The sequence below is a fragment of the Meriones unguiculatus genome, chromosome 4 (genome assembly GCF_030254825.1).
Source record: "Meriones unguiculatus strain TT.TT164.6M chromosome 4, Bangor_MerUng_6.1, whole genome shotgun sequence".
Lineage (NCBI taxonomy): Eukaryota > Metazoa > Chordata > Mammalia > Rodentia > Muridae > Meriones > Meriones unguiculatus.
The window spans coordinates 117,665,820-117,692,411 of record NC_083352.1 but is presented as its reverse complement, the minus strand read 5'-3'; the positions used below and the strand labels follow the sequence as shown (position 1 = coordinate 117,692,411).

The following is a 26,592-nucleotide window of genomic DNA, read 5'->3' as shown; positions in this document are numbered from 1 at the left end:
GGAGGGGCTGGCAGGGGGAGGGAGGGAGAGACAGAGACAGAAAGACAGACACACAGAGAGACAGAGGGGCAAAAGAGGGGAAGAGAGACACAGAGAGGCAGACAGAGACAGAGATACAGACAGACAGACTGACTGACAGACAGAGAGCTCTTAGAAGGCCTTAAGCTAATACTGGAAGTCTTTCTTCCCCTTTGAGCAATTCTAGCTACTTAACACGATCCAGACAGGACTCCCTGTTTCTATACTCAGCCAGGCTTTCATGGAGAATGTAAGCATCTTTGAGATGAAGCTAGTGCAGGCTTTTTGAGAACTTAATTTGGTATTGACTTTGTATTACCTCTTTGTTTTCAATCCCAGAACTCTTGGGACAATCAGAGGTCAGAGAAGCAATGGCCCTGATCCAGGAAGAGAAAACTCTGGTTTGCAAGTGAGATAGGGGACCACATGGGCTGGATGAACATGACCTCAGTGTGGGGAAAGGTGAGGAAAGGAATCTGGAATTGGTTATCCTCAATCAAGCAATAGTGTTCTTGGTCCTGAACCTTAGAAGACAAGATGCCCCATCTGACTGGATCAAACATGGGGAGGGACAATAAATGAACTCTAGAGTGAGAGCCAGGAGCCTTGGCTTTGCTAGTAGCTCTCTAGAGCACCCTGTGCATGTTGGTCTTCCTCAGTCTGCAAAATGCTGTAAAATGCATAGGTGAAACTAGAATGTCTGTGGTTCACACTGCTGTAAGCAGTTGTATACCCTGAAGGTGCAATGATTATAACTAGAAGATGCCAGAGACCCAGGGGTGAGGCATGTGAGGCAGAGGCATGGGAAGACTGGGCAGAACCTTTCCATGATTTCAAACCACAGCAAGTAACAGTTCCCTTCTTGATATGCCACTGAGGAAGCAGAGGATGGTACGTTTGCCAGGAAATCTGGGACATGGCCCATTTTTCTTCCTAATCTTTTTATTACTTTCAATCACTGCCTAGTAGCCCTTTACTGAGCATCTACTGTGTGCTATCTTTCTCTTTGCTGCTGCACAGGAGTTATCTGAGGAACTACATCAGATGTACCAGCAGGAACTCTAAGACAGTGTACCATATCTTGTTTCCAGACCAAGGCCTGTCATGAGGAATGTGGCCAGAACTGAACTTCTGGCTGAGAGTCATTTTTGTGGGAGAGAGAAGCATGCATTATAGAACTATTGACTTGAGCTGCTATGGGATTTTGTTTTTCAGTTTTAGATATACTCTGTCCACCTTTTTAAAGCCAAAGAGCCACAAGCAGACAATGTATCTGGGTTTGGATATGAGGCTGTAGGGGAACAATGATCTCAGAGGCTGGCTGTTAGAAGTAAGGTGAATAGCAGAGTCAGGGCACTGGGATTCAGCCATCTCTATCTTGGGAAAGAGCATTTTCTGTAGTGACAGCCAAGGGCTTCCTGCCAGGGCTCAACTTACGTCCATCAGTGCTGCATTGATGTAGTTGCTGGACTCTCCATCTACAGAGATGAGGAAGGGTAGGCAGCGGTCCAGAGGCAGGACATCCATGCTCCGATTCTTATCATGGTTCCTGGGTAAGAGCCCGATGCTGCAGTCTTCAGGCCGCACTCGAGGTGTCACAATGTTGAGTGTCTGTGGGGAGCAAAGGTGAATACAGCAGATTGTATCCAAGCAAAGGAGACTGCTATCCCAGGTTAGCTTAACTCACCTGTCTCCATCCTCCAAGCGTGGCTCTGCCATCTCTTTCCCCAAACCCAAGCTTCTCCCATGACAGTGATACTCTATTATATCCTGCTTGCTGCTACAGGACTTCTGGGCTAAGAGTCTATGCCAAGAGTTTTGTGATACCTTCAAGATGCCAAGGCTGCAGGGGCAGCAAGCCCATATACAGGCTAAGCCATGGGCTGACAACACCTGCCAACCATTCGAACTGTTGTTCAACTGAGCTAGCACAGCATTAAAGGAGGGCCAGCCAGGAGGGCATATGGCAGGGAATGGGCTAGAGAATCCCTAATGAATGTTAAATAGCACTTGAAGTGCCTTGGAAAGAAGGAAATGATTTGCCAGCACTCTTCTCAGTGTTAAAGCTGTGGGGGGAAGGAAGGATGCTAGGATGTTCTACTCAGGATGGAGCTTGTGGGGCAAACCAGTAGGTCTACAAGATTGCCAGCTTTGTGCTCTGTAGGGTAAGTCTCACACAGTTAGGGACCCAGACCTGTTCCAGCCAGTAAACTGGATCCCTGTACAATGACCAGAGTTCTGTGCCTTCCGTCCCTCCGTCACTTGGCAGGTCTCTGCTCTAAGACAATGAGGGCTACTTGTTTAAAGGAGTCCTAGCACATCAGCCTGATTGGAATACTGTGAGCTGTTTACCTGCTTCTTCCTGCCAAGTTCTTACAACCCATTGCCCAGTCACAGCCCAGTCTTTGGCCAAGGAATAAAGGGCTGAACTCTAGCTTTTTACTCAGTGCTCCATGCCCAGGATTTTAGCCTTTTCTACTCAGTGATTCATAGCCAGGCCTCTCAGATCAAAGCTTTAGTTTTGAATACTCTGATTCCAAGGTGTGGATCTGTGATGTCTGAGCCCTGCTCTAGGTTCAAAGCTTATTGCGCATGCAGATAAATGCCCCTGAGATCCTGTTAAATTGCAGGTTCAAATTCAGTAGCTTTGGGTGGGGTCCACTAGTCTTCATTTCCAACAAGCCTCCGAGTCCACACAATAAGTCTAAAGAATTAGTGGAGAAAACACCAAGACTACATATTCCCTCCAGAGTCAAAGAAGCATGAAATTCACACCAGCGCATAAACTTCTGTCCATTCCACAACATCAACAAGAATTAACTAAGACCTCAGTTCAATAGCATAATCACAGCAGAAAAACAAGTGTCAGCCATCACTGAGTGATTGGTTAATAGTTGCTAATGACTGTGCAATCTGATGGTGTGAAAAGCTTTCCACAGCTGCTGGGCACTGCAGACTGAAAACACACACACACACACACACACACACACACACCAATCTGACCAAGAAAGGCTCACAATGTGTATGTGAAGTTGCCTGGGTCTCCGCTCAACACACATATGCTGCTATCCCAGATCCCAGTGGGGCTTATGAGGAGGAGGGCCCATGAAAAGTAATCACATTCACAGGGTTGCGTCCTCATGAGTGGGATCAGTGTTTCTATGAAAAGATACTCAAAAGTTTGCTCTCTGCTTTCTACCATGTGAAACCATAAGGAAACAGCCATTCACAAACTACATTGGTGTCAGAGCTCTCCCCAGATAGTAGGCTTGCTTGGGCTTACTGCTTCTAGAAGTGTGACAAGCAAATGCCTGCTGTATAAGTCATTCAGGCTGGGGAAATCTGTTAGGACAATTCAGAGCAACAAAGTCCCGTACGCTTGTCTTTACGCATACCTGAAACTCATCTTTGATCTGGCTGGAGTTGGTCTGGGGGTCTAGCCTGCTGATGTTGTAGTAGAGAGAGCGGAACTCACACACGGGGATGGCAGTGTTGCCGCAGAGGCATGCTTCCAGAATAGCATCATGCACGAACACATACTGCTCCTGCAAAGTCAAGGGGATAAAAACTCAAGGTTCTTCTCCTCTTCTGTGGGGCGGCTTAGAGGAATGTGGCCCACGCTGTCCTTTAGAGTTCACCAGCAGCACTGCATTCCAGATGTTACAGTACAATAAACTACACTTACTTTACTCTTTTATTTCTGCCCCATCTCGCTTTACCCCCAACAACCAAAGTGTCTTGGGTTTACCTCCAAAGAGACAGCTTGTACTGAAAAGCTGTCTCTCAGGGTCTGATCTTAATGTGTGTGGCATACTGTTTCCCATTCTGCTCCTTAGTAGCTGCTATTCTCTTTTGATGCAATTCTCCTTTTTGATATCTTCATATTTTCTTATTTCCAGAAAATATTTTTTAAATCTATCAAGCATACGATTATTATCCTTATAAGTGTTTGTTGGGTGGCTTTTTTTTTTTCTCAACCAAAATTTGTCCCCTTTAAATAAAGTGCTTTATTGGGATGTATCATGATGCATTTAAATGATTCCCTGCCTGACAGTGAGGGCTACATATTTGACCCCTACCTACACAGACAACTACACAGCAACTACACAGACAGCACAGTCAGCTTGGCTCTAGTGCGATAAGTCTGAGAACTGGCCCATGGGCTGCCTTGTAGCCTGCAATAGATTCCAGTGTGATAAACCTTCCCATGAGCATCTGCAGGAACTACTATGCCTAAAGCAAAGGGTATGTCCCTTTGCAGGGTTGATACGGGTACAGCTCCCATGGGTTCTAGATCTGCTAGGACATCGACAGTTTTTACTAGAACCAAAAGGTGGACTCATTGCAGGAACAACCACCCAAGGAATTGAATAGACAGAAAACTTCATTAAGGTACATAATTTCTCAGTGTGCTCTTCACTTATAAAATAGAGATGTGAGCAGGAGATATATCATGGGTTGTGAAGAGCAGCAGGGAAAGCATCCTAGATACAAAGAATGCATATTGCTTGACTCACTGTAGTTGACAACAATTCAGACAGTCTTACATTATCTTTGGACATTGGGCTCTACAGCTAGAAGAAAAGGAACCTGGGCATCTGCCTTTCCTTGAGGGCACACATGTGGAACACTTATATACATGCAGGTAAAAAACACCCAGACACATAAAATAAAATACAGGAATGTAAAAAAAAAAAAGAAAAGAAAAAGAGAGCACTTGTTGGTTAGTCCATTTCCATCAAGGTCTGACTGAGTGCTTGGTACAGAGTGGCATTCCGGATGTACCAGTACTTCCTCTCCATTCTTTCATCCATGTCTGAAATACTATCTCTAACAACTGCCATTCAGGCTTACTTGGATGACAATAGAGCTAGAGAACTTACCAGTTATTGCTGCCAAAAGTTCCTGTACCACAGACTTTCAGGGTTGGCTGGGACATCTCACCATAGCAAGCTAGTAGTCAATTATGTACCAATACTTATACAGGCATATATCTTTCTGCAGGGTTTCTCTACGAATGAGCCTCTGTCCTACCATGCTGCTCCTTGGCCAAGGTTTCAGGTAACTAGCTGGCTCAGTGGCCCAGGACTAACCTCTGTCTGCACCAGGTTGACCCTCTGTGCCCGGAGCTCACGCACACAGTTGAAGATGTCCACCACTCCTTCGTTCTCAGCCATGTCGAGCATGGTGTCAATGGCAATGAAGCAGCCAGTCCTCCCGGCTCCCGCACTGGAAGAGAAGTTTGGTGGGTGATTAAGGACATTGGGATGAATCACGGTGATAAGACCCCTACCATTTAGCTGTATTTCAAAAGCCCGTTGAAAGGCAGTGTTTTGCAGAAGTCAGATGGAATGGTTAGAACCCCAACATTCCTGGGCTATGATGAACAAGGGACCAGAATTTTCTTTATTAAACAGAAGAGTAATACCATTGGAGTTGTTTGTCAGGACTTATTTTGTTGTACTTATTTAGCAAATACTTTAGTGCTTCCCAAGTGACACCCTTGTACAAGTGCTTTACGAATTTGCTTTTGGACTTCCTTATGAAGTGATAGGCAAGTTTAATATCCCATTTCACAGGTGAAAAACTGAGGCATAGAGAACTTATAGCCTGAGATCATAAAGCTGGCAAATGGCAGAGCTGAGCATTCCCCCAGGCGTCTAGAATTTCTCCTCTTTCTTAATGATGTATGGTGTGTAATGCAAGTCCTCACGCCGGGTGTGCCCACAGGCTCCTCATCTGATGGGTACAGTCCAGGGGTACAGTTAAAATCCCTTAATGCTATGCCTGGCAAAATGGAGCCTTCTTAGGAAACATGTCTCCCTCCCACTTCTTTTATTCTTTTTTAATTTCGTGTCAGGAAATGGGTTGCTAGATGGAAACAAGAAGAGGACAGAGGTTACAGAGAGGACATGAGTGAGAGAGCAGGAACTAGAGAGAGCTCCGAGCTGTGTCAAAGGCAGAGAATACATCTCAAGTCCCCTATTCAAGGTCTTGCAGTTGACCCATTTGTGCTGGCATTCTCGGGGTCACGAGTCAGGCATCTCATCAAACGGAGCAGCTGACAGTCTTGAGACCCTCACTAGGCACCACGTTTCCTTGCATATAGTCAGTTTCTGATTACTGACAAGCTTTAATAGGAGAATCTCAAACAAGACACAGAACAGCAAGAGGATTCCAAAAGGCTCCTTGGAGCACAGCCAGATCTTCCCAGATTAACTTTGGGTTCTAAAAGACTAGGGCTGAACCATAGAACGCTGGTCTGTACTATGCACAGTTTTGGAAGGGAAAAGGAGGGCAGACTGTCAAGGAAGCCCCGTTGGTGGTGTTTCACACTTTACGTACCCTGTGGAAACAAATGTCTTTGTCTAACAATGTGGCTATCAAAGGAAATGCAAAGAGGATGGGTGGAATAAGATGTAAAAGCAACATTGGCCATTCAGGATAGACCACAGTGAGTCCAAGAAGCGTGGGCTAGCGGGGACCTGCATCATTAGTGGTCTAGAAATCAAACCCTTTGCAAGCAGTCTTCACAAACTCCATGGTGTGACATGAGTAGAGCCTGATCTTATTCTTACCACAAAATACCTGCCCACCATTGTACTCCAGACCCCTTTAAAAGGAACCAAACAGAAGTGGCTCTGGAGCCTGGGAAGGGATATAGAAAAACCACTCATTCAGCTGTTCCCCAAAGCCTAATCCTCAACATGTCTCATAGGGCTGAACCAGTGTCACTGGTTTTGAATCTTGGCTCCAATATGAGTGAATAAGATGCCTGGTATCTATGGGCTTCAGTTTGTACCTCCTGGAAGAAGTTTTGAAAAGTCTGAGCTGTTTTTTGTTTTGTTTTGTTTTGTTTTTTTTTCTGAATAAAATTGTAGTTAAAACATGATATTTGAGATTTCAAAAGTTAAATCTTGGCTCTGTTATTTACTAGCTGTGTGACCTTGGGCAAATGACTTCATCTCTCTGGGTTTAGCTATTTTTATTCATAAAATAAAACTGGCCATATACCTCTTAGTAGTAATAGTACAATATATTTAAATTGCATTAACTTACATTTTAGAAGCATAATGCAATGTAAATTGCTGAGTTTTGTGCCTGGATACTTATATTCCACAGTATTTATGAAGCATCTATGATGCCATGAATGCCAAGATTAAAAGTAGGGACAGGAAGATTAGTAAGAGACATTTTCTGTCCTAAGGTATTTAGTAACCTTGTCTTTGGGTGTTGGATGGTGTTAAGAGGCAGGAGGGTGGCGGTTTTAAGTGCTTCTTATGTTTGTAAATTTTTTCAGGCACATTTTTTCAGTGTGCATTAGCTGAAATGTATCAGTCCTAGGAGTAGGCAGCACTCTGCTTTGACACCAAGCTCAAACATTAATGAGGCTTTTGCTCTCTGAGATGAGAGGCAAAGCAGAGAGAATCCACACCAAATGCTCACAGTGCAGAGGTTTCTGCTAAATCCTCAGTTTTCACCTGTGAAATATGGTTTTGTATCCATTGCTGTGGAGAACACAGAGGGCTGCTGTGTGAGGGAGGGGCCGGCTCTGAGACATTCGTGGAGTCTTCCCTGGTCTCTTGACTGACACAGACATTTCCTGGAAGGGTGAGGTCGACTCATCATACAGGTATACAGAGATGTGCTGAGCCCAAGGTCATACTGAAATGGAGGGGCATCGGGAAGGAGGAGAATACAGACTCTGTGGCCTTCAGGTCTGAACATGTACCTTCCTCCAATTCCAAATGCCCTTGACACAATACTTCATCTCCATTTAGGAGGATTCAATGCCACTTATGTTCAAAGTGACTTTCTAGGTCACAGCTAAAAATTTCCTGTCTCAGTAATAAGGGGAACCTGATGCTGACCACTTGCTCTCTATTAAGAACCCTGCAGGCCCACAATTGATTTTAAAAATAATAGGAGTGAAGAGATACGTGTTTATGTGTTTATACTGAGGCATCCCATGTCAAGTTGCTGCCAGGAAGCTCAAGAGAACATGTTAACTATCCCAGCTTTGACACTCTCCATCTCTCTCTACCATCTCCGTGCCTCAGTTTCTCCACCTGAAAAGTGGGGGTGATCAGAGAATATCGCTCACCTATCAAGCTTGGGTGGGAAGTGCAATAATTTGGACAGATACACATGGCAGACAAAGCAGGTGCTGCTGAGCCCAGTTGTGTCGCTGGGGCAAGAACCATAACAGTGACATAACCACTGTTGCCACTGTTGTTGGATCTTGGGATCCGGGTCTCCTCAGAAGGTGGCTGGGCTCTAGGTCACAGGAGGAGGAGTCTTAAAGCAAGAAACCAAGGCCCCTGGACAAGATGGCATCACCTTCACCCCAAGAGCAAATCTACAGAGGTCCAGTTGATTGGAGAATGGGGATGGAAGTTTGACTCACCTGCAGTGGACCACTATGGGCCCGGCTTCTGGGGGATTGAGGAACTTGACCTGGCGGACAAAGCCCAGAAGGCCAGTAGCATAACAGGGAACACCATGGTCAGGCCAGCTGGTGAAGTGGAAGAGGCGGAGCTCCCGGATCTCGTGGTAGCCTTTCTGAGGAGAGAATGAGCCTCGTTTCTCCATGCTGCCCTCATGTACCCTCCCAACTCTGTGGGGACTGGTGGCTGCTGCACTGAGGAGTGGGCCTCTCTGCTGTGCGTGGGTCTGGGTCTGGGGGATGGAATGTGTGGGGTAAAGGTGTGGGGGATTGGGGTGGGAAGGTAGGGGGCTGGGGGTGGAGGAATGAGTCCCTTGCTCTTTTAGTGGGTGTTAGCTTACAGTAACTCTGCTCAGTTACTTTTAGAAAATGTGAAGCCAGCAATTTATTGAAGAACCTCTTAAAGTTAATTAACTTATTTATTTATTTTTATGCATATTCATATTTTGCTTGTAATTCTTCAGCAGGCATTCAGAGCATTCCTGGCTGGTACTAGGAAACATCTCTTTTCATCTCATGTTAAGTAATAATCATCAAGGGTCATCTTTCCCTGGACATGTGCTGGCCACTATGAAGAGGTGATTTAAAGCCACAGCTTCCATCACACGGAGTGAGGGAGACTCCTGTGTGGCTAATTCTGCTAAGGCAGTGGTTCTCAAACTTCCTAATGCTGCTTTAATACAGCTCTTCATGCTGTGGTGACCCTCAGCCATAAAATTATTTTCATTGCTATTTTATAACTGTAATTTTACTACTGTTAAAAATTGTAATGTAAGTATCGGATACTTCTGATAGCATTAAATGACCCCTGTGAAAGGATCATTCAACCTCCAGGGGGGTTGTGACCCACAAGTTGAGAACCACTGTACTAGAGTGTTGGAAGGAATTATCTAACATGATTGGAGAGGAGGCGAAATCAGGGAAGGCTTCTTAGAAGAGGAATATTTGACTGAGGTCTGGGAACACAAAACTGACAACAAAAGCTGGCATTTGCTAAGCACTGGTGACGTCCCAGTCACTCCTTTGAACACATTTATATATTAATTAATTTAATCCTCTGATCAGGCATACCATCATAATCTTCATGTAATAGACAAGGAAAGTGAAGCTAAGCAAGGTTTAGAAGGTGTCGAATAGTAAGACGATGGTTTGCATGCCGGCCATCTGGCTCTACTGTCTGCATTCTTCATCATTGGGAAGCTGAAGTGTATACGAGCTTCCCTGCTTCACTGAGGACATGAGGGACAGCATGCATGAGATCTTGGGGACAGGCTACAGAGAGTACTGGACAGAGCCACAAAGAAGACAGGTCGAAGCTGGAGGGATGCAGAAGGCAGCAGGGGAGGATGACAGGCCTGGATGTGTGGGTGATGGCAGGTGCTGAAGCCTGGAGCCCCAGTCACAGCCTTGATCCTATCTCAAGGGCACCAGGATGGCAAGGCCCCCAAGTGGCTGCTCTGTGGAGGAGGACAGATTCAGGATATGTGTTGGTGCCCAGCCAATGTTGGTTGTTGGACTGTTGCACCATCTTCACCTCCTGTGTGCCTTGTTTGGAGACAGCTGATGAGCCCCTTCTTCAGGGGACAGCTTGCAGCCGGACCTGCATCCCATCCCTGGGTTGGCTGGGGATATCTAGCTCCCTCAACCTGATGCAAGGGCTGAGGTATTAACTGGCTTTGTGATAAGTCCAGTGTGCCCAGAATGGAGGGCTTTCCCAGGACGTGGACCTCCAGTGCTAAACCCAGTATGTTCTGGGCAACCCAGAATGGCTGGTACCCTCTTGGGGGCTCAGCAAGCCCTCTGCCTGCAGAGAAATTCCTGCTACAAGATCCTATGGAGTCAGGCTTAAGCAGGGTGTCTGCTAAGGTCCTGCCTCCCTCACCCCTTCTCCTACAAGGCTGCCTCTCCACACACAATTCATTCAAATTCCTGTTGCTTTGAGCTCTGTTTTCAGGAACGCCAAAGTAAGATGGAGCAAGATGAAAGGCAGAGGATAGCTAAGAAGGAGGGGACAGAAGCCGAACTGAATCAGGGATAGAGGAGGAGAGGCAGAACAGCTCCAATACTGTCCTGTGCCTTCCTGACCCGTGCCATGCTGGTGCAACTGTGCTCACTTCCAGGAGCAGAGGAGTAAGCTACCTGCAATTTCTGGTTTTCCAGTTGAGGAACTGGTATTGAGCTAAAGCTTTTGAGAGAGTTTGCTGAGCGCCTGTCCATTGACCATGGAGAAACGGATGGTGTTAATCCTCAGAGATTCAGGAGGTCTTGTAAGTGAACTTTCCTATAGGAAATGTCTTCCTTTATAATTGTTTAAGGGAGGGAGAGAGAGAGAGAGAGAGAGAGAGAGAGAGAGAGAGAGAGAGAGAGAAGACAAGCCAAGGAAAACCTTGCTTCTTGCTACCTGCAATTCTCCCTATTGGGGTCTGGGCTTGGAGCTATGCAGTGGTACACCGCCTCTATTCACAGTAACTGGGGACTCATTAGATGAGGTTAGTGCCCATTCAGACCGTCTTTATGGAGCCTGGACAACACAGTGTCGGTGGTCAGTGACTCCCAGTTGTCCCTTTTTCCTGATGTACATCCTTAGGTGGCAAGAGCTGACTCACCCTGGAGGTTAGCCCCCAGTAGTATGTCCACGGTCAGAGGGAGCGTCTCTCAACCTAGACACTCCTGGATGTGACATGTGGAGTGGATAATTCTTTATCATGTGAGCTGTGGATTATTTAGCAGCACTACTGGCCTCCACCCACTAGATGTCAGCAACAAAATACCCTCTCTTAAGTTGTAATGTTTCCATATGTCTTCAGGCAGTGACAGATACCCACCAGAGTACCAAAAAGACGCTTCCCAGGTTTGGAATCTAATCTGGGCCTAATCTCAACCAGAGAAGCATCTTTTTGCCTTCCATGCTACACGTTTTTGACCCTTGGCCAAGGATATTATTCCTCCTAACTTTTCCTAATTTACCCTACAAATTACTTTGGCTCTAGGGGTATATAGTGGGGCACATTTAAATTTCCAGTGCCTCTGTACATTTCTGTCTTCATCCTTTCGTACCTGATAGCTCTCATCACAATGTATCCTTAGGTCACTGCATTATCGGTTGAAGTTTGTTTGTCTGTAGTAACAGCCAAGCCTGCCCTGATTACTGTTCTGTTCATTATGCGAGGTGAGAGGCTGGACACAAATCAGACCCTGGCACTACACTGTCTGAATGAACAGAGCAGTCAACTGGTCCTCTGAGAGGCTTCCCACAGAAAGGGAAACTTACCTTCTGGACTGTGAAGGTGCGGATGACATATTCTGCCAGGGGCTCTGTTTCAATTAGGGTGACTTTAATGTCTCCATAGACCTCCGTGTCATCCGGCCAGTATCTCACACACTTCACCTGTGGTCAAGTGAGAGACAGGGAAAGGATAGGGAGGAGAACACATAAACAGAGCGCCAAGCACGAGAGGCTACCTCCTTTTGTTTTCCCATCCAGATAAACCCAGGGATGACTTTGGAGGCATTTCAGCCCATGGGGCACTCAGTGGTCAGGGATCAGCAAATTACGCAGGGCCTAACTCACTGGGGCCATTCTAATAACAGCAGTATCTTCTCTTACAGTTCCTTGTGATTTTCTAGTGCTTGGCTATACTAAGCCATCAGAAAGAACTAGGTAAGATGGGGGTCGGGGAGGGTTATCATCCCCACTTAGCAGATGGATAGTAATACTGGAGATTGGTGACTTGTTCATTTCCTGCTGTGTCAGCACGGAGTGGCTGGGCATTATTATCTGAGCAAGGATGAGAAATTCAGGTGGGAAACAGCGAGGAGGTAGAAGCAGAAGCGATTAGGAGAGGGTCCTTATAAAGAGGCAGTCCTGGGGGGCTGGAAGGAGAAAGGCTCGTAATTGGGGGAAGAGACAGACAATCCTGAGCTCAAAGGGAAGATGTGCTACTCCTCTCTGCCCCAGCAGTGGGTACCTGGGCTACCAGCAAGCAGTCCCCATATTTGACTGTAAGTTCCACAGAGAGAAAAAGAAATCATAGTTTTCCCCCTTAAAAAATAACAAAAGTGTTATTACCATTCCGGGGGACGCCGCACGGCCTAGCGTGGCAGTTCCCACAGTGTGTTCCGCTGGGTGCTAATAGGTGTTAGGTAAACAAAACAAAACAAAACAAAAACAAAAACAAAAACAAAAAACAAGAAACAAAACAAACAAAAAGAGGTTTTTGTGGTCAAATGAGCTTGGGAAATGCTGTTTCAACAAAGTTAAACAAGTTGCTTTGCTAAAAAGATGACTTAGATCCTCAAAAGTGCTAACGTTATTAAGAAGTATCTTAGGACTCTCCAGCAGGGGCAGAGGGCACAGCATTTCCCAAACGTATTTAACCGTGGAACCCCCTCTCACTAGTCATCCTGCACCCCATGGAACCCACTTAGGGAAACACAGAGTGCAACAGAGCTTGGAGGCAAATGGGCATTGCCGGACCCTGAGACCTCCGAGGTAAGTACCTTCTAGAAAGAACCTCAGACTCCTATTGCTAATGAGAGCAGGTACTTACCTTGTCTAGCATAGCCTACTAACTGTTCTATGACTTATTTCCATGTATGGTATTAAATATATGTTACCACAGCCTCAGAGAATATGGTCACCCACATTTTACAGATGAGGATTTAAACATAGGGAAGCCAAGAAAATTGTTCAGAGTCAACAGCTGGCAAGGGATGGAGTGAGGATCAGAAACCCAGACTGTCTGAATCATAACCAGGAATACTGCCTTTTGCAATTACTGTGAGATAAATATAAGGTAGTATGTGTGCATCGGCCACGAGCAGGAGTTCCATTAAGAAACTGATTTTCCTCCCAGGCCTGGTTTTCATTCACAGTCTGGAACTGGGTGAATTCGTTTCAAAATGTGGAATGTGCTACGGGTCAGGCTGGAATGCTCAAGCTCTGGGCCACTCTCGTTATCTATTGGAGTTGCAGCCTGAGTCCTGCTCCCTGGGGAAACAGCTGAATAGTGGGGGCCAGTCTGAACAATGGGGTTGTGTGTATTAGAATGAGAGTCAAGAGTGAGATTATAACTGATTGATTCAGGGATTCACCCTTTTGCATCTATTCCTCATCTGTAAAACTGGGGAATGGGCCAGATGGTGATTGCTCAGGGATAAGGTCTCACTTAGCCCTGAGCTCTGATTAGCAATGAGATATCCACATCCTTTCAACACACTATGACAGATGGATAGCTTCTTCTTCCCCACTGCTGTGGCCAGCACCCTGTATCCTAATAGACTGTCCATAAAGACTTACCTGTCCACTCTTGATGTAGTTTGTATACACTATGGGAGCCCTTTGAGTCTAGATATTTGTACGTCAGCCTTTCAACTGTGCCGCCCACTCATCCACCCACAGGCCACACCAAGGGGCAAAAGCAAAGTTGGAAATGGTGACCCCCTTTCTAAGCTCTAGCTAAGGGCAGCTTCTGACTGAGAGGGAGATCAGAGAACAGAGAACAGAGACTGAGACCAAGAACGGAGAAGGAGACAGAGGCCCGGAGCCTTAAAGAACAGTGAGGGTTCATAGGCAGGGAAGGAAGAGCAGGTCATAGAGCGTGAGATGCCTCTGAGAGAACACAGATGGAGAGAGAGATGTGGAGGCTGGGTTTGTCAACAGCGACTGATGTTGACAATGTCACTGCTGGTGGAATGGAGAGACCTGCGATGTTGAGGTGGATAGAGGAGAACAGAGTGGAGACGCAGAGCCTCCTGTGAGTCCTTCAGATTCAGAAGAAAAGTGGGAACACACAGGCACCTTTGTTTGGCTTTAAAACATTTTTTTAAATCATTTTATATCTTTATTAACTTTGTGAGTTCTTTTTGACAATTTCGTACATAAATATTATTTATTCAGACTACTCTATTCCTCCTCCATCTTTCATCTCTGTCAATCCTCACTCTCAATCCCTACTATCCTGTTAGCAAATTCATGATTTTTGTTTGTGACTCATTTGGTGGTGGTTTTTGTCCTTCTGAGATAGAAAGTACTATACATATGCACATACTGAGGGAAATAATTCAACAGTGACGAGCAGCCTTTTTTTTTTTTTTTCAAACAAAAAGGGAATATGAGAAAATATCCAAGCCTTATTGGGTTGTATCTGAGGATATGAGTGAGTCTTCTTTGCTCTGCCTGGCTTCTTTCATTTAATGATAAAGCCCAGTGATAGGTCCCTCTGTCCCCCCCTTCAAAGCTGAATGTGTCACTTGCTTCTCAGGGACTTCTGGTTGCTTTCATGTTCTGTCCCTCTGGCTTTTTTGCTAGTGTACACTCATTCTCTTCTTTAAGGGAAGCCCTGGTTCTTTCAAGGATAAAGAATGTTGGGCTAACACATGAGGAGGGGAGACAAATAAAGGCTCACAGTGACTTCCTAGAAAGCATCTTCCCAAGGGTGGACCTATCAAAGGGAAGAGACTTAGTGCTTGTCATATTGGGTTTTGTTATAAAAAAATGGCTGATATTCAGCCTTTAAGGGTCAACAGAAACAGCCCTTTCTTATAGCTAGACCTGAAAACAGAAGTGAAAACTGTGAAGGTGGCTGCAGATACAAATAAGATTATAGGTCTGTGATGTGTTGGTGAGAGAGTTCACATCTGATGGCTTTAATTTCCTCAAAATATATGAGATGACATTATCAACGGGGAGAGGATAGAGATGGGATGGGAGACTTGAAGGAGTAGAACACTGCTCAGATGCAAAGTACAAGAAATGGTATCTCCCATCCCTGTAGGCTGCTGTGAGGGTGTGATCATGTTTTGGAAGCTCCTGGCACAACGCAGGCAGCGTGTGTACCAGGGTGCGTCTCCACTGCCCTCTTCCCACATGGCTGAAGGGGGAGGCTTACCCTGCCCACTTCCACAAGGTTTGTGACCATAACGATGCTGGCAGAGTTTTCCTGCCAGATCATTCTCCAAAAGTCCTTCACAGTCTCTTGCATTGGACCTGCCAACAGAGAAGGCAATGGGGTTAGAGAATGCTGGTACCAAGTGGCTGCTGAAACATTTGTCTCTTTTGGTTGTTTAATTAAGGTTCTAAATAGGTGGGCAAGGGTGAGGTCAGGGGAATCTTGGGGGGACATCAAGTAGCTGACATGGAGGTGGGAGGCTTGAGTCTTCTGGGGCCAGAGCACAGTAGAGATAAGATAAGCCACATTTTAGATACTCATGGTCTGCAGCATCCTCCCCACCCTCACGCTCAGTCCAGCAGCTTCATTTTTTGTGTGTGTGTGTGTGATCTGCCACTTTATCTAGACTATAGTTTATATTGTGTCCAAGGGACAGAAGGATCTCCATGAGAGATAGCAAGGGAATTAAGGTAGGGAGGATGGAGCTGCCAAAAGCAAGAGGGTCCAAAGTTTCGTGTTTGACAAATGCTAGAGACATTCATCTGAAGCTTGACTAAGAGAGGAAGGATTAAAATATAGAAAGAGAAGAAGAAGAAGAAGAAGAAGAAGAAGAAGAAGAAGAAGAAGAAGAAGAAGAAGAAGAAGAAGAAGAAGAAGAAGAAGAAAAGAAAAAAGGGAAAAGGACAGAAAAGCAAGGAATGGGAGATAGGATCTGACAATCCAAAGCAGTTTCCTAGGAAATGACTCCTAATAGCCTGGGTCTTCATCATTTTTAAAATTCATGCATTTGAAAGAAACTTGAGTAGTATTTTTCCTGTGTTTTGTGTGTACATATGTTTCTGCTGCAATGAGCACCAGGTCTATTTAAGTATTTTTTTATGTCCTCAAAATGATATTTTTCACAGCTACAGAGCTTTCTACAGCATGGAAACACCATATGTTATTTAACCAACCTATCTATTATTGAGCATTTAAGATTTTTGACTTTCTCCTATTATAGATGACACGATAACGTTGTGAAGAATGCTTTTTTATATATGTCAAGGTCCACACATATAATTATCTGCAGGACATTTCCCTTGGAGGCTTTAAAAGTCATCGTTACTTTTAAGCCTTCTGATAGCACACTGCCATACTGCTTTCCAGTGCACCTGGCTGCATCTCTCTTGCAGCCCTGCATGCACTGAAGGGATGTGGACCTTTGTTGGGTGGCTTATTGAGGCTTTTATCATCTGGTCACCTCATACATGGTCTCTTCCCTCTTAATGATAGCAGCTCTGCTGCTGTTCTAAGGTGGTATTGTCATCTTCTTGCTCCTCAAGGATTTCTGGAGGCCAAGCTGCCCTGTCTGTCTCTCTGGCTCCTCTGTCTGTGAAAGCTAATCCATTTCCTCCGGGGGAAGATAGGCCATTTTGTGAAAAAAAAAAAAAAAAAAAGAGCTTTGGGGTAACAGAGAGAGAAAGAGTGGATAGTGAAGCTTACTCTGGTTTCTCAGAAAACAAAAACAAAAACAAAACCCTCTTCCTTGATATCCTTGAGGTTATGCTGAGACACTTACCTTGGGTTGCAATGTAGTGCCGGGGTCGGTGGTACCCCTGGATAATAGGAAAACACAGTGAAGGATTTCCATCAAAGCTTGAAAACAGCACAGCATTAATACACATCTCTTCCCAGGTGTCTGGGGTTCTCATGGGCAAACCAGCAGAGCATCTCAGGGAATTAGGAAGGATTATATAAGACCATGCATGCAGAGTGTAGCTATGAGGCATTAGCTGTTATTGTGGTGACCTGTGAGGGGGCCCATACAGGTTTACCATAGGCATTCCTTATGCTCATGTACCCAAAAAATACAGGGGAAAAGGCACTCCAGGTTTTTATGGCGCACACCAACCACTAACAGGTGTTTTCTGAACTGCAGTCATATGCAGACTCTGATATTAGGCCTAGTGGGGCACCTGCAGGAGGAAACCCTCAAAGACAGTTCTATTTCTGACTGCACTGTGTTGATAATCAGAGAAAGGAATGGGAAGGAGAGAATATTGCTTCTCTCTGGTGAAAGGATATCACATTGCTTCTCTCTAGGTACAGAGAGGACCATGTGGAATTGTGAGCTCAAATAGCCAAGGATTATTTGCTGATTCAAAGACCAGTGATTTCCCTAGCTATTTCCGAGTGTTCCGTAAGGCATTGTGTGGTCTGAAATGGAACCAACTGGGTGGCTCATAACATCCTAGTCATGAGGGAAGGTGTTGTAGATGACAGTGTCCTTTAATTGGAAGTGGAATGGATGGCATACCTCCTTTTTTTTCTCACAGAGGAACAGTGTCTCTTGTGTATTATAGTGAATAAAAGTTTAAGTTTAGCATAGATCCTCAAATACGATTAGCATTTAGTGACCAGATGGATGAATGGATAGATACACACTGTTAATTTTTTTATTTGGTGTGTGTGTGTGTGTGTGTGTGTGTGTGTGTGTGTGTGTTGGGCTGTATGGACACATTTGCATGAATGTATGAATAAGTGAGCACGTGCACATGAAGGTGAAAGGAAGACATTGTGTGACGTCCTCAATAGCTCTCCAGTTTCGGTTTTTGAGCCAGGGTCTCTGACTGAACCTGAATCAGTGACTCAGTTAAGTTCTCTGTCCAGTGAGCTCCAGGCATCTCCCATCAACTCCCCTGCCCTGCCCCAGTGCTAAGATTTTAGATGGTCATCAAGCACCCAGGTTTCACATGTATGCTAGGGGTCCAAACTTGGTTCTAATGATTATGTGACAGGCACTCTATAGGGTAGTCTTAGATAGAATGAATTGTTGTTGACATTCTTGGGCAACATAAGTCCTAAAGTTTGGTGAACAGCTGTTTCAGTTTAAACATTGTGAAATTACATTGGAGAAGCTGAGCTGTTGCAAGTCTTCCTTGAAGAAGTAAGCCAGAATTGCCCTAGAGTTTTTGGCAACAACTCTGAAGCCCTGGATCCAACTGATGACTCAAATATTAATGTTTGGGTTCCTTGTACATTTGTGTTTCTTACTATTTTATTCATCTGGTAAATATTTGGTAGGTATCTCCCAATTTCTGTCCATACTTTATCTGGAGTACCTGTCATCACTGACTCAAGACCAATATTATGACCAGAAACTCTCTGTGCAATAGTTAATTCTCACTGTCAAATTGACTGGATTGAGAAATGCTTAGAGGATTAATAACACACACCCCTAAGCCTATCTAGGGACAATTAGGTCATGAAGACTCTGGCCCAAGGAATGGACTAACTCCTTATAGATCTATAATGTGATGGTGTTAATTAGAGAAGGAGAAAATAGGAGGCCAGGCCTAGTTAATGGAAATGGGAGCATGATCTTGGGGATTCCATCTTGGCATGTTCTGCTCCCATAACCCCCCTTTTCTGCTTCTTGGCTGTGATGTGAACTGCTGTGCTCTGCCACACCCTCTTTCAGGAAAGATTGATTGGCACATCTGAAACTGTGAGCCAAAACAAATATTTCCTCATTTAAATTGCTTTACTCAGGTACTTGGTTATAGTAATGAAGAAAACCTATCCTTCGTAGTTAGATTAAACACACACCATGATTATTGCAAGAGGTTCAGTATACTTCATGAAGACACTCAGCTGACACAACTGACTTCTATAGAAACTATTCTCCATTGAGCCTACATAGCATCAGGCTCAGAGCAAATACCAAATAATAATCAAGCTATGACAATACAACCAGAAAGACAGCACAGCACATAGGTTATACATACCATAGACCAACTAGGTTTGAATCTTGGCACTGTCCCTTTCCAGGCTGTGTCATTTAGGATAAGTTATTTAACTTCAATGGGTCTCAGTTATTTCTGTAAATTTGGGATCATACTGTTTAAAGTGTACTAAATAAGATTAAGCAAACTAATATATGACAGTTCTCATAATATGTATTGGACACAATTCCAAGATATTACATGTGTGTCTTTACTATTATAATTATATTATTTCTCATCTGGCAAACATCTATTGAGAGCCTTTAATGATTAACATACTTGAACGATGCCAACTGAACCTTTAGAGATTGCTGGGAAGATGGGTCCTCCCTTGTTGGTAGTAACTGCGCCCTTCTCCAAGAATAAAGGGATGGAAAGGCGTGTCTGTCACTCCAAATAAAGTTGGACAGCACTATGCAGACTAGATAGAAGAATTAGATTCTGCGTCTTTTGAGTAGGTTTAGGAACAGAAAATGGCTCTCTAGAGCCCAGAATGACGAGGTTTCTTTTGTCTACATTCTTCTGCCATCGCCATCATTAGCTCTTCTCAAACTCCTCATCCACCCTGGCCTGGGCCATAGCATCAACTTTCTGGTGTCCTCCAATAAACCTATTTTTACGCCTGAAGCACATCCTCTCCCTGCAATAGCAGGCTTCTCAGTTTATGCCCGAGGGTGTCAGTTTTTGTTTTGTTTTGGTTTTTGAGTCTGCGTCAACTCTACACTGCTTGCCCAGCAATGTCTCAGTGCTTCACCTTAGGCTACCCACACCTCTCATCCTCATCTTGAGCTGCACCCCCCAGCTGTCTCTCTATCTCTGCTCCCTGAAAACACTCATCCTGTGTTCCAGCCTCACTACCCAGGACTTCAGAGGTGACGTCTTCTGTGTTACAGAGGTAACTCCTTCGTCGGAATACTTCTCTCTCCTGAGAGATACCACAGGGTTTCACATATGCCCAGTGAATACAGGGACATGAGCAGCACTAAGAGCTTTTTCATTTTTCTTCTCCCCAGGCATGGGACATGCCATTCAGAGGTGAGTGCAGCTTTCCTCAAAGGTTAGTCAGTAGGATGCACTCATGAATCTGGTTTTGCATTTGCAAAAACCTTAGAGGTTTTAAAAGATTCAAATGTACTTGAAAGTTAATGATAAAAAAAAAATTCTGGGAAAGAAATTCACACATCAATTGTGAGGTTGGACTGCGGAGGCCCAATATTTTGTGCTTTCATTTTTTTTGCACACTCATTTCAGATACAACTGGCAAGCATTAAAGGAGTACAATGCACTGGGAATGCAAACGTGAACCAGATAGATGTGGGCTCTGCTTTGGAGAAGCTCATATACATCTAGAAACTGGGATAGAAATCTGTAAAGGAAGATATGGGGCTCTGGAGAGCAAGCATGGGAACTGACTCAGCTATGAAGCAAAAGCTTTCTGAGAAGGTGGAGGTTTAATTAACTTCTAGTTTGGGCTTCTTGAAATTCCTGAATTTCCTCTTTGAGCCTTCTTCAGCAGTCTGTCTTTCCTCCCCACTGTTGTCCCCATTGCTCATGGGCTTGCAGCACTTCTTCAGAAGCAGTGATCACACTTCTGTTCAGAATTTTGCACCAGGCAACTTGGCTTCTTCCATATACCAAAATGGTCTCTCTCTCTCACTGTCTGTCTGTCTGTCTGTCTTTTCCCTCCCTTTGGACTTCTGCTCTACTGCCTGTCACTATCTGAGACAGCATTCTTCTGACCACTGTCTGCTTCTCTCCCCTATCCCCAGCTTGTTTTTCATGCTTCTTTTTGTGAGCGTGCATGCAATTGTGTAGAGGTGCACATTTGTGTAGGGGTGCACATGTGTGAATGTGTGTGGAGGTCAGAGGTTGATGTCAGATGTCTTTTTAACCCCTCTTCTCAATGACCATGGAGATTATTGATTCAGTTAGACTGGCCAGAAAGCCCCAGGGACCTCTTGTATCTATATCTCCAGTGCTCGGATTTTAGTAGTGCTGCCAAACATGGAGCTTTTTTTATGTGACTGCTAGGAATTTATCTGACATTCTCATGGCAAGCACTTTACCAATGGAACCATCTCTCTAGTCTCCTTGGCTCCCTTTTCTTCAAAACACTAATCACTAGATAGCTTACTCATGTATACCCTTTTTCTCTCTCCTCCCACATTATGGTTGTTCTCTAGCAGTGGGCGGGGCTGTACCTGGCTTGTTGTGGCTATGTCCTCAGCACCGAAATGCTTGTCCTGGCGGCCAACCTGGTAAAACTACACTGAAAGCACGTGTGCCACATGCCTGTCCTCATGCTGCATCTGAGCAGAAAGACCTTCTCTGGACTCCAGAAACCCACACCGTCCCCAAAGGGGAAAAATTCAAAGCACGAGATTCCTCAGCAAAGAAGATAAAAGGAAATGTATTGCTCAATTGGGCTTCCTCTGGGGATTTGCCAAGAGCTAGTGCAGAAAACTTTCTAAGCTTAAAAGAACTTTCAGTTCATTTAAGTCCCACCTACATAGCACACAGATCGACTGCAATCCAGCGTTGGGCCTGCCTCCATCTGTCTTTGAGCAATCGGAAAGAGGTTTGCATCCAAAATGCATTTATCTCACTCTGCACTCCCGCATCTGTTATTTACTGGGCACCCAGATACGATATTTATTTCCAGGTTGGTAATTTATAACAGAATCAAGTGGCCAATACATTTTCGGATGTGCAAACAAACATGCCAGTGGGTTGGTTCAGACAGCAGCATGCAACAGCCTCCAGAGACACAGGGCTGCCCTCATCTAGCTCATTATCCAAATAGAGTCATTTTAATAATTTTTGTAAGATCCAATGGTGGAGAAGGGACTCTAGCTTGAATAGCTAGCTCTTGTCTTTGGGCTGTGGTGGAGACCAGGGAAAAACAGCAAAGACTAGGTACTCATACCCCCGACCTCAACTCTACTTGTTGGTTATCAGGAATCCCCAGGAGACCACAAGAATACAGTTCAACTGGATTATCAGGTAGGCTCACAGTTAATGAGATTTTCCTACTTCCAACCCCATAGTGGCAACATCATAAGAGGTACTGTGTTTGGTGTCTTTTTTGTCCCCCTAACTCCCCCCTTTTTTTTACATTCTGCTCAGTGTCCCTGGAGGTGACCATATTAACTTCAAGGTCAGCTCCCATGTCTTTGGGCTTCTAGGGGGAGAATTTCTAATGACAAGAGGAAGCAAATGTTCAGAGGCCAGTGGAAGGCTAGGGCATATGACCTTCCTGATTCTTCCTTGCTCTGCCAGCAAAGGCTGGCTTCTCTTTGGCTAGAGCAAGACAGCTTGAAACTTATATAGCAACTCTATTCCTTTTATAGATACTCTCTTACCTAGACACAACTCCTGAGATCTCTTTGTCATCTCTAGCCCCAAGATGCCCCACACAATCTGGTTAATTAGTCTGCCTCAGTACTATTCAGGTCCTTGTGAAGCCAGCCCTGGTTGACTCCTATGAGCCACTTTGTTTAGTCTTGAAACCCTGATAGGTACTTTACAGCAGTTATCACATACTTGTGGGCTGGCAACTTTTATTGCATCTTGCAGCTATTAGAATGAATAAATGCTTTACCCAGAGTCACAAAGCTAGTCATCAGAAAGGCCTGTATTCAACAGGCCCAACAAGGATGGGATTCATGACTATAGTCTCATTAATCCTTGATGCTAACCACTGATATGTAGCTCAGGGCCTGACATGGCCTATTAGGACAGCATGTGGTAGAGACATTTGGCCGGTCTGTACAGTCTACTTCATACAGAGAAGGAGGGGGCTGTGCTGGTGTTCTAGCTGTGCAGAGAATTAAAGTCTAGCTGTGTGACCTAGGGCAGTGTTCTTAACCTCAATCCCTGGTTTCCTGTCTTTAAAGGCTTGTGAAATACTTTGTAATGATAGAGCATGAGAGAAATGGAAGACCTGATTAGTGCTGGAACTGTACAGAGGCACTTGCATTTAAAGCAATGCCCTTTGTTGCCTATCTGACATGAAAATTTGAAAATCTACATGTAGTCAGACATTCCCCCTACTGTAGATACTGTAGATAGAGTATATAAAAAAATCATTTTTTGGGTGAGGGTTTCCATCTAGATAATGAATGCCAGATAGACAACTTGGGTACATGAGGCTATTGCATGAACTATATCCTTAGGACTGTCATACCACATGACCACAGTCAAGGTGGGGAAAAAAAGAAATGAACCAGTCCAGCCTGGATCAACATTGCTAGCCGAGTGTCCACTAAATGCAGGCTATGTGATCCTGTCTCAGATAGATGAGGGGCCAGAAAAAGAGCACTGGCCTGGGGCAGTTCACATCCAGGTTGTGTCACTGACTAGCTATATAACATTGGAAAAGCTTTTCAATTTCTCCAAGTCTCAGTTTCCCCATCTGCAAAGTGGGAGTAATAAGAAGCACCTTGAAGTGTTACCAAGAAGTCTCAGTAAGTTGACTGACTTAAAGCACACTGGATAGGCCCAGCAGTGACTCGTTAGTAACCTACTACCATTATCACTGCTTATTATTATTAGAAGAAACAGACTTTGCACCCTGGATTCAAACTATACCTCTTCCTCTCTTATGTCCTTTGGGCTGGGATTCTAGACACATTACCTAACCTTGAGAAACTGAGCTTACTCATCTGGCAGTGGGTACTAAGGGCACATATCCAGTGATGTTGAATTACTACTTAAGGTGACATGAGAAGTTATCGCTAGTTCTTAGGTTACCATAACTCTTTCTTATACAGCTGGTTCTTTGTTACCTTCTAAGGCAGGACTGAGATGTTATCTCCTTCAAAAAGCTTTATCTAGACTCCCTCTTGAGGCTTCAGTCTGATACCCCTGTTCTGGGAAGGTCTCTTTTCTCATCTGACCCCTCTTACCAGACAGAATCATTGTCTGAAATGACAGCATTTCTAGCACACAGTGGAAGATCAGCTTGGTAATAGAGGGGAAAGCTAACACTGCGGTCAGTGTGTGCTTGGAGCAATTTGCTCTTGCTGGAGACAAGCTTCTTAAAATTGGGTTCCTCCAAAGGGTGACAGAGACAGAGACTATCCCTTTTCTCCTCTGCTGAAACTCTTCCTCCAGGTCTTGGTCACATAGTAGGTCATTTGTTAGGCAGGACCCAGTAAGGAAGCAGAAAGAAGTCAGGGCATGTACACATAGGAAATTCAACATGAGGAACTGGTTTTACAGGCTCTAGGGCAGCAGGATGGAGCAGAGGAACTATGGGTCAACTTTAAGATAATCAGCCCTTAGAGGAATAATGGAAGAAATCCCAAGAGTCTGAGATCTGGGGCTGCCTGGAGGGAGCTGGAACTCAGACTGAGGGCAGCTGGAGATGCAAATGGAATGTGGTCTGGAAGGAAGAGAGCAGAGGAACCCTGGTTTCTCTATTCCTGTCACCCCTGGTTCTCCTATCAGTCCTCTCACTGAGAAAACTTTCTTCCTTCCCTGAGCACTATGTCCATGCTCACAAGTGCACAATCACTACCATCTGCAAAAAAAAAAAAAAAAAAAAAGAGTAAAGAGGGTCATGAATAGTTGGAGTTCAACAGACAGATGACCCACGCTGGACTGAGTGGACATTAAGAAATGTGATTTTGCTGGGTGCTTCCATTCATATAACAAAGGCTACTGGCAACTCAGGCAAGTAAGGCTCTATGTGGGTGGTCTCCCTTAGGACAGTCAAATCAAGGTGTCAGTCACATGTGACATCTCTCCAGTCAGAATCAAGGAAGAGCAGAAAAAGAAAGGGACCAGTCTAGCCTGGATTAGCATCTGCTGGCTGAGTGTTTACTCGGTGTAAAGGGCGGAGTAGTGTCAGGTTCAAGGCTCAATACATGTTTGTTAAACTAATGAACCATCTAGCGCAGGCTATGTTATTAGTAAATTCATAAAACATGTCACCATATTTCACTGCTGGTCTATAAATACACTTGAGAGTCTGATGGAACAGTGAGACTCTATGAGTCTCTGAGACCTGGAGAAGGCAGCTTGGACCAGTATTGCTGGGATGTCCACCTGGCAACCGTAGCCATAGTTCTTCTTTTGTAGGCTCTTTCACTTTTGTGCACACCCTTCCTGGCTCCTGTGTGAACCGAGTCCCTTTCTCAGTAGTGTCTGGAATGTATGGGCAGCCTCTCTCCTACTTGGTCGTTAATTCCAGGCTCTCCTCTCTCTGACCTACCTTTTCCCCAGTAGTAGATAAATTGTAAAACTCAGTGATGAATGAGATTCCCCATGTTGAAACACCTTCAAGCATTTCCTGGAAGAGTAGCTTTCTCTTGTTCACACTCCTAAGGCATCAAGGATCTAGCACCAACCTCATTTTCCAGTGTTCCCACTGTATTCTTTCCACCACCCTCAGACACAGATGATCCATACTTCTTTCCTAGCTCAAGAGCCGTTCTCTAACCAAAGGCCCACTATCTCTCACTTTGATTTTGAATATTACTTTACACTTGAAGCTTTGGCTCACATCACATTCTGCATTCCTGATGGAAGAAATGATATATTCCCACCTCTGAATCCCAACAGTATCTTATCTGAACCTGTAAACAACCATCGTGTTCTAGTTCACCACAAGTATGCATAGCTTATATATTTTGTGATGTTTTGAGGGCAGAACCCTATCATTTTTAGTTTCATAGGCCTCATAATATCTAGAACATGGTTGAGTATTTTATTGCATCTATGGTTGTCCCTTCAAATGGATGACTGAGTAGAGAGACACATGCAAATTAATATTTGGGTCGAATACATAAGGCCAGCAGTTACCTGGGGGCTCTAAAGAGTAAACAACTCTTGTCTGCCTGAAAGCTGACGTGGCTTTTGGAGGATAACCAACATATGTCATATAAATTAGGGAAGGGACACACTGCTTTGGACATTCTCAGGCTATCTTGAGCCTGGACAGTCAACTCTAGTTCATAGCTGCTTAGCTCCATCAAGATACTCACATCAATGTAGTTGGCATTGATGTAGTCAGAGTGGGGGTCTCCATCCAGCACCAACAGTCTCACCCTGGAGTGGTCATCTGTAGAGAGAAGAAAAGGCAGGAAATGTGGATGAGAAGCTATGAGGTAAGGAGTCATTACTCTTCTCCGTTAGAGTTGCCGCTGAGTAGGTACTGCACACCAGGAACTGTGTCCCTTCCCATAGTCATCTGTTATTTATAGATGAGGAAGTACAGGTACAGAGAGGTGACAAATTTGAAAAGGATCCCTTGTTTACTTTCTTTCGATTACGTTTCCATCATTGCCTGAGTAGGCATGTCACCTGCTTCCTGATTCTTAATGATTTCATCATCCATGTGGGAACAGAAATACGCGCTTCGTGGGACAGTGTAAGAGAGACCGACATAAGCTTACCCAGCATGTAAGGTCATGGAGTCTGAATGCTCCATTTCTGTGCTTGCTTAAAAACAGCATCTTTACCTATTTTT

General features: G+C 44.7%; 1 protein-coding gene across 17 annotated transcripts in view; it reads right to left on the bottom strand.

The window, feature by feature from the left end:
• The window catches only part of Ptprt (protein tyrosine phosphatase receptor type T), a 1,127,865-nt gene that overhangs the window by 28,170 nt on the left and 1,073,103 nt on the right, over window positions 1–26,592 (bottom strand). For 10 of the 17 annotated variants that reach the window (XM_060382888.1, XM_060382885.1, XM_060382886.1 and 7 more), the window contains 9 exons: window positions 26,108–26,184; window positions 16,913–16,949; window positions 15,355–15,452; window positions 12,534–12,593; window positions 11,736–11,852; window positions 8,426–8,580; window positions 5,112–5,247; window positions 3,414–3,563; window positions 1,456–1,629 (listed from right to left, as the gene is read on the bottom strand). In XM_060382888.1, the coding sequence (XP_060238871.1) occupies window positions 1,456–1,629; window positions 3,414–3,563; window positions 5,112–5,247; window positions 8,426–8,580; window positions 11,736–11,852; window positions 12,534–12,593; window positions 15,355–15,452; window positions 16,913–16,949; window positions 26,108–26,184 (1,004 nt within the window). The remainder of the gene's footprint in view (window positions 1–1,455; window positions 1,630–3,413; window positions 3,564–5,111; window positions 5,248–8,425; window positions 8,581–11,735; window positions 11,853–12,533; window positions 12,594–15,354; window positions 15,453–16,912; window positions 16,950–26,107; window positions 26,185–26,592) is intronic. The other 7 variants (XM_060382893.1, XM_060382892.1, XM_060382897.1 and 4 more) reach the window with 1 other exon arrangement.